The sequence below is a fragment of the Ammodytes marinus genome (genome assembly GCF_949987685.1).
Source record: "Ammodytes marinus genome assembly, chromosome: 1".
In the NCBI taxonomy this organism is placed as follows: Eukaryota; Metazoa; Chordata; class Actinopteri; order Uranoscopiformes; family Ammodytidae; genus Ammodytes; species Ammodytes marinus.
The window spans coordinates 38,832,304-38,842,486 of NC_137230.1; the positions used below are offsets into that span (position 1 = coordinate 38,832,304).

General features: G+C 39.2%; 1 protein-coding gene across 2 annotated transcripts in view; it reads left to right on the forward strand.

Annotated features, from left to right (window-relative positions):
• The window catches only part of LOC307253901 (ras-related protein Rab-8B), a 16,789-nt gene extending 6,984 nt beyond the window's left edge, over positions 1-9,805 (forward strand). Inside the window, exons 2-9 of one of the 2 annotated variants that reach the window (XR_013844971.1) lie at positions 2,736-2,796; positions 3,770-3,830; positions 4,191-4,268; positions 5,392-5,481; positions 5,681-5,746; positions 6,281-6,331; positions 6,562-8,317; positions 8,357-9,805. Coding sequence is in view for 1 of the 2 variants with exons in the window: in XM_080032124.1 (XP_079888250.1) it covers positions 2,736-2,796; positions 3,770-3,830; positions 4,191-4,268; positions 5,392-5,481; positions 5,681-5,746; positions 6,281-6,331; positions 6,562-6,648 (494 nt within the window). In the remaining variant the exon portion in view is untranslated. Of the gene's footprint in view, positions 1-2,735; positions 2,797-3,769; positions 3,831-4,190; positions 4,269-5,391; positions 5,482-5,680; positions 5,747-6,280; positions 6,332-6,561 lie in introns of both variants that reach the window. The other variant, XM_080032124.1, reaches the window with a different exon arrangement.
• Positions 9,806-10,183: the final 378 nt, after the last annotated feature.

The window sequence follows — 10,183 nt, forward strand, 5'->3', positions numbered from 1 at the left end:
CATATTACACACTGCACCTTTAATAGCTCTTTTTGTGAGTGTGGACTGTTTGGCTGGAAGGGGGTGAGTGTATAGTAGGCTGGAAGGGGGTGAGAGGGCAGTAGAAGGGGGTGAGAGGGCAGTAGAAGGGGGTGAGAGGGCAGTAGAAGGGGGTGAGTGTATAGTAGGCTGGAAGGGGGTGAGAGGCAGTGGCGGCTCCTGACAATAATCTCAGGGGGGGCAATTGTTGCCATGATGGGAAATATGACCCAAAATGAACCTAAATCAGATAGCATATGACAATGTCATATTGCATTTAACAGTTTGTTTTTCCTGTTCATCTGGCATAACCACTCTGGCACCATTAGACAAGCATTGCACTGTACAGTATTTTTGGAAATTAAGTTAGTTAATTTCTTGAATAAAATTATTTTAGCTCTAAAATGATTTAATTATCCGGCTGTGGCCATCACAGATAACTTGTCGTCTACCAGTGTGCTCCTCAGATAGGCTTCCTTTAAAAGTTAGGAGACAAAAATGGATGCTGGCATAGCATGTGCAACATTAACAGTGCTAATCATCACATTGGTTTGGGTTACTACTGTCTACAGCACTTGGTAGGCGGGTTTATGTCGGACGGTGAAAGCAGCTGTCAGCTAAACGACGATCAACAGCTGATCGCCGAACGGCGCTGGCTCGCATATGCAGATTGATGTTTAATGTTTGTTTTACCTTTTCTGAGAGATGATGCATAGGGGTGACACCCAAAGTTATCCATGCGGTCTCTGTGCTGCCATCAGGATGGATAAAAAGCCAGTATACAGTCCATATCATCATGCAGCGGCAGCAGGACAGAGCGTTAGCGCATTAGCATCCTGCTAGCCTCGTTATCCGTTCAAACGAGCCCCGTGAAAATCCGCGTTTATACGATCCCCCAATCCATTTTGGTAGATACTTGCTTGATGGTTACATTTTGTCTGGGAAAGACCTAGTCCGAGTCCGATCAAGTAAGTAGCTTGCCAGCCTAGCCTGAGTTGATATAAAGTTGTGTTGGTCTTGAATATGACCGCTCTGGGCTGCATACTGGACATGTGACTGTATCAGTCACTGTAATTGGTTTATTGTTTACTGTACGTATGACGACAACACGTTAGGGCGCGCACCCCCGGAACCCATAGAGATTGCATTGCGAGGCTTGCAGTTTGAAAAAAATAAGTTTTACATTGATGTCTATGAGAGCGCTGGGGGCGATTTTCAACCAGCCCGACATCGCCCCAGAGTGACGGTACAGAGCACAGACGCTGATTGTACAATGATATTCAGACTTAGATGCAGGTAAAAACTGTATTGAAATCATAAATTATGATTATTAATACAAAAAAAAAAACATCATTATTATTCATTATTATATTTTCGTTTTTTGCTGATATTGCTCAAGGAGGGCGGCGCCCTATCGCCCTCTATGGGCGAGCCGCCACTGGTGAGAGGGCAGTAGAAGGGGGTGAGAGGGCAGTAGAAGGGGGTGAGTGTATAGTAGGCTGGAAGGGGGTGAGAGGGCAGTAGAAGGGGGCACCAGGGTTCATGTTTTCGCTCGTTGGGATTTTTTTGTAAAAATAAAAAGTGATTTGAGGTCGTTGACCTGCTGTGCTGCACGCTTCCGTAGCAACCAGCGCTAACGGGGTTTCACTTCCTGGTTACGGAGAGAGAGAAATGTAGAAGAGGAAGAAGAACTTTTATAGACTCTGTGTGTGTGTGTGTGTGTGTGTGTGTGTGTGTGTGTGTGTGTGTGTGTGTGTGTGTGTGTGTGTGTGTGTGTGTGTTTTACTGTGTGTGTGTGTGTGTGTGTGTGTGTGTTTTACTGTGTGTGTGTGTGTGTGTGTGTGTGTGTGTGTGTGTGTGTATGTGTATGTATTTCATTTACAACAAAGTTTTTGTAGAACAGATTTGGGATGCCTTTTCTTCATTTTTTTAAATTAAAAATACTATGTACAGGTCTTAAAAATGCATTTTCATCATGTTTTTAAGAAGAAAATGTCTCATAAATCAGACAGTGAACAACATATGAACAAATCCTTCTGTAATAACCTTCAGAATAGTGCTGAGAATGATCATGGAAAGTTTAGTTGATGTAAGAGCTTTAGAAGTTGTAGATTTCTGGTTCAGAGAAACGTTTGAGCAGGAAACTGATTCTGTCAGCGTTCATTTCCTGAAACATTTTCTCAGGAAGGAACGATTGTTTAGAATGTTCCTGTGTTACTACGGTAACCACACACACACACACACACACACAGACACACACTCACACACACACATTGAGTAAAACACAGTAACACACACACACACACACACACACACACACATTGCAGTTATGAAAACACACAATGGCAAAATCTAAGAAAAGTAACATTTAATCCTGCTAGTATCAAAAAGGTCTTTTCCCAATCAGTGTGTGTGTGTGTGTCTGTGTGTGTGAGTGTGTGTGTGTGTGTGAGTGTGTGTGTGTGTGTGTGTGTCTGTGTGTGTGTGTGTGTGTGTGTGTGTGTGTGTGTGTGTGTGTCTGTGTGTCTGTGTGTGTGTGTGTGTGTGTGTGTGTGTCTGTGTGTGTGTGTGTGTGTGTGTGTGTCTGCGTGCATGTGTGTGTCTGTGTGTGTGAGTGTGTGTGTGTGTGTGTCTGTGTGTGTGTGTGTCTGCGTGCATGTGTGTGTCTGCGTGCATGTGTGTGTGTGTAACTGATAAGTTTGTTTCATTTGTTTCAGGAATCGACTTTAAAATCAGAACGATCGAATTGGACGGAAAGAAAATCAAACTACAGATCTGGTGAGTCATCGGAATATTAATTATTATTATAAACACACACACACACACAAACACACACACACACACACACAAACACACACACACACACACACACACACCAAGGAAAATATATATTTAAAGTATCTACGAGGAACTTTTTTTTTTTTTTTTTTCTTTTTTTTGGGGGGCATTTTTATGCTTTATTGATAGTGTAGAGACAGAGTTGAAATGGGGCAGAGAGGGGAGTGACATGCAGAGAACGACCGCGGGCTGGAATCGAACCCGGGTCTGCTGCTGGCCGAGGCCCATGGGGGGGACGCCCTACCAACTGATCTAAGGGCGCCCCCAGGAACTTTTAAATATTTCTGAAACAGTCTAATTTTTCCTCTGATGATCATAAATTACATGTAACAGCAAACCAGACCATCAGTGCAAAGAATGCTATTTTTATATAGTTTTTCTTAATGCCTTTGTCATGGGTCAATTAAAATTAAATTTTAAATTTTGACAGACATGGCCCTGGTCAAAGTTATAGATTTCTGTCTATTTATCTTCCATAACATGTCTTCTTTCATACTCTCTCTCTCTCTCTCCCTCTCTTCCATAACATGTCTTCTTTCATACTCTCTCTCTCTTCCATAACATGTCTTCTTTCATACTCTCTCTCTCTCTCCCTCTCTTCCATAACATGTCTTCTTTCATACTAGTATAAATCAAAGGTCCAACATGTACATTCAGGTGTTTATTTGACTAAACCTTGTCTGTTTGCGTCTGTATATTTCTCCTATACAACCATCTTTAACGGACATTATCTCAACATTAGTTTTTTTCCCCCTCAATACTCTGAACCAAAAATCTCAACTTCTAAAAGCACTTACATCAACTAAACTTTCCATAATCATTCTCAGCACTATTCTGAAGGTTATTACAGAAGGATTTGTTCATATGTTGTTCACTGTCTGAGTTATGAGACATTTTCTTCTTAAAAACACAGGGACACAGCGGGACAGGAACGATTCAGGACCATCACAACGGCCTATTACAGAGGAGCTATGGTAAACAGACAGACAGACAGACAGACAGACACAGAGACATACAGACTGACAGACAGACACACAGACAGACAGACAGACACACACAGACAGACAGACACACAGACAGACAGACATACACACAGACACACACACTTTGTAAATGTGGATTCCAAGGTATAAACTACTCTGTGTGTGTGCGTGTGCGTGTGTGTGTCTGTGTGTCTGTCTGTGTGTCTGTGTGTCTGTCTGTCTGTCTGTGTGTGTGTCTGTCTGTCTGTCTGTCTGTCTGTCTGTGTGTCTGTCTGTCTGTCTGCCTGTCTGTCTGTCTGTGTGCCTGTCTGTCTGTCTGTCTGTCTGTCTGTCTGTCTGTCTCTCTCTCAGGGCATCATGTTGGTCTATGACATCACCAACGAGAAATCCTTCGACAACATCAGGAACTGGATCCGTAACATTGAAGAGGTACACACACACACACACGCACGCACACACACCACTCCCATAGCATTTTGGAGTATTCGTCTTTATTCTTAAAATTTCTCGACATAATGAAAAAAAAATCTTCTTTATCTAATTTTTTTTTCTCTCTCCTGTCTGTGGCTCTACAACTCTTCTGTACTTTAGTATGTAGTGTAGTAAAAAGACTAAAACTCCTCTGTACTTTAGTATGTAGTGTAGTAAAAAGACTAAAACTCTTCTGTACTTTAGTATGTAGTGTAGTAAAAAGACTAAAACTCTTCTGTGCTTTAGTATGTAGTGTAGTAAAAAGACTAAAACTCTTCTGTACTTTAGTATGTAGTGTAGTAAAAAGACTAAAACTCTTCTGTGCTTTAGTATGTAGTGTAGTAAAAAGACTAAAACTCTTCTGTGCTTTAGTATGTAGTGTAGTAAAAAGACTAAAACTCTTCTGTGCTTTAGTATGTAGTGTAGTAAAAAGACTAAAACTCTTCTGTGCTTTAGTATGCAGTGTAGTAAAAAGACTAAAACTCTTCTGTGCTTTAGTATGCAGTGTAGTAAAAAGACTAAAACTCTTCTGTACTTTAGTATGTAGTGTAGTAAAAAGACTAAAACTCTTCTGTGCTTTAGTATGCAGTGTAGTAAAAAGACTAAAACTCTTCTGTACTTTAGTATGTAGTGTAGTAAAAAGACTAAAACTCTTCTGTACTTTAGTATGTAGTGTAGGCCTAGTAAAAAGAAAGAGTATGTGATTTGGAACGCAGGGCTAGACGTCATCTTTAACGGCGTCCATCTCGCGGGCGACTGTGTCTCAGGTGGTAGAGCGGGTCGGCCGATGATCAAAGGGTTGGTGGTTCGATCCCCGCCCTGCCACTTGTGTCATGGTTGTTGTGTCCTTGGGCAAGACACTTCACCCACCTTGCCTCGTGTGAATGTCGATAGTTAGCCTGCTGCTATCGGTGTATGAATGTGTGTGTGAATGGTAACGTGGGAATGGGAACAGGTCTCCCTTGAAAAAGAGTCTCCGGTCTCAATGGGATTTACCTGTAGAAATAAAGGTTAAAAAAAACAGACACAGACAGACACACACACACACACCTGTATGAATAAAGATCTTTCTCTGTCTCAGCACGCGTCAGCTGACGTGGAGCGAATGGTTCTGGGAAACAAGTGTGACATGAACGACAAGAGACAGGTGTCCAAAGAGAGAGGAGAGAAGGTGAGTTTGTGTGTGTGTGTGTATCTATCTATCTATCTATCTATCTATCTATCTATCTGTCTGTCTGTCTGTCTGTCTGTCTGTCTGTCTGTCTGTCTGTCTGTCTGTCTGTCTATCTATCTATCTATCTATCTATCTATCTATCTATCTATCTGCGTTGTATTAAATCCTACCTTTTCTTGCCTCTTGTTGTTTCCAGCTGGCGATCGATTACGGAATCAAGTTTCTAGAAACGAGCGCAAAGTCCAGTATCAACGTGGAGGAGGTGAGAGATAGATACCATGGTTGTTGTGACACTTCACCCACCTTGCCTGGTGTGAATGTGTATGACTGCTGTATGTTTGAGGTGGTGGTCTGAGGGGCCGTAGGCGCTGAATGGCAGCCACGCTTCCATCACCGGTATGACTGTGTGTGAATGAATGGAACCTGGAACCCTGTAAAGAGCTTTGAGTGACTAGAAAAGAGCTAAATACATCCAATCCATCATTATTATTATTATTATTATTATTATTATTATTATTATTATTATTATTATTATTATTATTATTAATAATAATAATAATAATAATAATAATAATAATAATATTATTATTATGATCAACTGCATTCTTGGTCTTTTGTATTATTTTTCATAGCTAAAAGGAAAAGCACTTTTTTATTGATTGCACTTCTGATTAGATGTCACGCTGCATTCTGTTGTACTGGTTGTTCTTGTGCAATGACAATGAAGTGTAATATAAATGAATAAAATATATAAATATAATAAAAATCTGAATCTAAACATGTATTTGCCCTCCAGGCTTTCATGACGCTGGGCCGAGACATCATGACCAGACTCACCAGGAAGATTGTGAGTCTGTTATTATACAATTATTACCAACAAAATAAAAATGTACTTTATGTTTTAGGGAATTAACTGTGTGTGTGTGTGTGTGTGTGTGTGTGTGTGTGTGTGTGTGTGTGTGTGTGTGTGTGTGTGTGTGTGTGTGTGTGTGTGTGTGTGTGTGTGTGTGTGTGTGTGTCTGTGTGTGTGTGTGTGTGTGTGTGTGTGTGTGTGTGTGTGTGTGTGTGTGTGTGCAGAGCGACAACAGTCCGTCCGGCGGTGGACCGGTGAAGATCACAGAGTCTCGATCTAAAAAGAGTTTGTTCAGATGTTCATTACTGTAGAACACACACACACACACACACACACACACACACACACACACACACACACACGCTCTCACACACACACACACACGGAACAAAATATTTCACGTTGATTCTCAGAATGTAAAGAGGTTTCACAACACCAAAGTATTTCATCACATTTAATATTAAGAAAAGACAAATATATATATAAATAAAATGGACCATGTTAATTAATCTAGAGTTTATAAATGTGATAATCAGGCTCTGGAATTAATATCTTATTTTCATCAATCTAACAGCAAACCAGACCATCAGTGCAAAGAATGCTATTTTTATATAGTTTTTCTTAATGCCTTTGTCATGGGTATACGCTCACCCAGGAACAACAGCTGGCGTGGTAAAAACACTACCGCTTTAAGTCCAAAGAGGGCGCTAGAAGTAACACACACTGAAAGTTCCTCGTAGTCCTTAAATAATTAAATAACCCTTAACAACAAGCTCAGAATGTTTCCCGATATTAAATATTAAAATAATATACTATAGTGTTATCGTTATAATGGAGTGAACACAGGAATGAGTGAAGTATTTACGCCTTAATTTTCAGACTTAAAAAAAAAAAATCTGTAAGAATTTTTTTTATAAGGAAATCAATTTAAACTGTTTCTGTTTTAAAGGGACACTGTGTAACATTTTAAGTAATTTATTAGCTAAAATCAATATCCTCATTCATAAATATGTCCTCATTGGTGTAAAATCACCTCTGCCAATAATCTGAATTATCCTCCTGAGCGGAGAATTTCAAATATTAATATTACATTTTGTACATTGAGCAGGCAAGTCTTATGGAGGAATCCATGTTTTTGGAATGTCATCAGGTGCATTGTTTAAAATGTAGAATTGTTCTTGTCCTTGAAGGCCACTGTAGCTTCTGTTATTATTCTAAAGGGGTGGGGTTACCCAGGGAGCGTTGCATTCTAGAACTTTGTAGAACTTTCTTGATGATGATGTCATATTACACAGTGTCCCTTTAATAAAAAAAATATTTAGGATTTTTTTGTATAAGGAAATCAATTCAGACCGTTTGTGTTTTAATGAAGTTTTTTAAGTTTTTTTTCTATATTTTTATATTTAATCAATTAAATTTTTCAGAGGATTTATCAACTTTTTTCGTTTGAATCTTATTTTTATAAGAATTTAAAATGTTTCATTCTTAAAGTGTCTTAAAAACTGATGCAGAAACAGACTCATCATTTAAACACACACACACACACACACACACACACACACACAAACACACACGCAAACACACACACACACACACACACACACACACACACACACACACAAACGCACACGCACACACACACACACACACACACACACACACACACACACACACACACGCAATTTAAATTTAATAAAAAAAATTACCTAGGAGTAAAATAATAAATTCATATTTCTAGATCTTTGAATTCTAATAAATAATCACAAACTTTTACACTGAAATCTGAGAAAAAAAACTAAATGGAAAACTCAAATTTTATTTTGAAGGTTAACCAAATATAGTTATGAATTGGCATTTTGATTAAAGCTGACATGTTGCTATAGCTACGATGGGCCCATTCTTAACTACCTGTTTACAGAGCCTAGGTTGTGTATTAACACTGGATTTTTTGGATAGTCAGTTCACACACAGTACAGACAGGTAGTGGATCATGAGGAGATATTCACTCAGTACAGACAGGTAGTGGATCATGAGGAGATATTCACTGATTTAGACAACAAGCGTTCTCCAGAATCACTGACTACACCTTTAAACACAGTTTATTGAAGTGTTTATTAATCGACTGAAATGAAACTTTCACATGAAAATGCCCAAATGTTTCGATTTATTAATCTTTAAATATAAAATATGATTCAGAATGAGAAATGTTTAACTGTCATTACAAATATCTGTATTGAAGTGTTTTGTTTACAGACTACAGACTCACTAAACAGTATTACCAGTATCTATTAATCTATATCTATATAGATGTATAGATACATACAGCTTTGGAAAACATTCAGAGACCAGTCTGGATTTTTCTTCAATCTTCATCTCTACATTACTTAAATCTGGGGTGGAGGATTTGGGGAGAATAAAGATTCGAATCCAAATACCTCAACCGCTCCACTTGTTCTCTTTGGTCCCTCCCCTATGGTCCCTCCCTGACACGCTCTACACCAACAAAGTCATGCCAAAGTGAATGGACAGTCCCAACAGCCAATAAGAACAGAGAATCGGAGCCTCGCTCTGATTGGTCAAAGTGTACAGCTCATGTTAACTTTGACCAATCAGAAATCATATACCCCAGCTTTAATGGAAATGCTCTAAATGACAATATTTTTGGGGTGAATTTGGTAGAAATGTTGTCAGTAGTTTATATCATAAAACCAAAATGTTCATTCTACTCAAACATATGCCTCTAAAGAGTAAAACAACGAGAGACACTGAACATTTGGAGCGCAGGTCTCTTCATTTTTGTTCCAGAGCTGTATGTACCAATACTAATTTAAACTTCATGTTAAAATTGATTTTACTGAAAATGTTCAGAAATATTTTTTTGGAAGATGAACTGTTTTATGTTTTATTTTGTTTCTTGAAAAATGTCTATGCAAAACTTATTCAAAGCTATAGTGCGTAGCTTCTGTCGCCCCCATGAGGAATTCTTGAGTAATTACAACAACACTGTCGGTGCATCTACATGAGGTAAAGCCTTCAGTGATGGCACATGGATTTTATACCTTCTGCTGTACGTCCAGGTTTTTTTTCTTAGCAGTAGAATCAACAACTGAAACATTTCTTGGGCTCTTCTTGGGATTTTTCTGAGCTCCTGCACCAGTGTCAGGGGGGGGGACACCAGTTTGTAAACGCTGCCATACTGAGAAATGCAGAGAGAGTTTTGTGGAGCTGATAATAGGCTTAATCAACTTTGTGTGAACTTGTTTGGAGATGGGTTGAATGTAACAGACATTGAGTTATATGTAAAACGTTCCGCACTGTAGCTTTACAGGCTCATGTATTGGTGAACAGATGAAGGCTTTGTATTAAGAGCCGGATGTTCAACATTGTTAAACTATCAACAATCTTTGACCTTTCCTGTGATGTCATGGCCGTGTCCGCTGATCAGATAATAAACATGTTTTTCTATCAGCTGTCTGTCTGTCTGTCTGTGTGTCAGGATGCGTTTCTACTATTTAGTTTGATAGAAAAAAGATTTAGGATGTCCCAATTCTTGTTGTTGATCTAGTATGGTTAGAAATACTCCGGTCTACTACATCCGGATGAGATTTATAGTGTTGAAAACTGCATCCTCCATTTTAAGGTGCCAGTGGCCAAAGGAAGGAATTTAAATCTTCAAGTAACTGATTTGTTTAGTCCATCTAAATAGCTCAGTCGGTAAGACCACTGCCCTAGTGACTCGAAGGTCGGGAACCCCATCTGGACAATGACCGTTTTTCAAATCAGATCCCAAAATCAAAAATATAAAAGCGCCCGGAGAAAGGTTCCTAGTGTGAAGGGTCTTGGTGG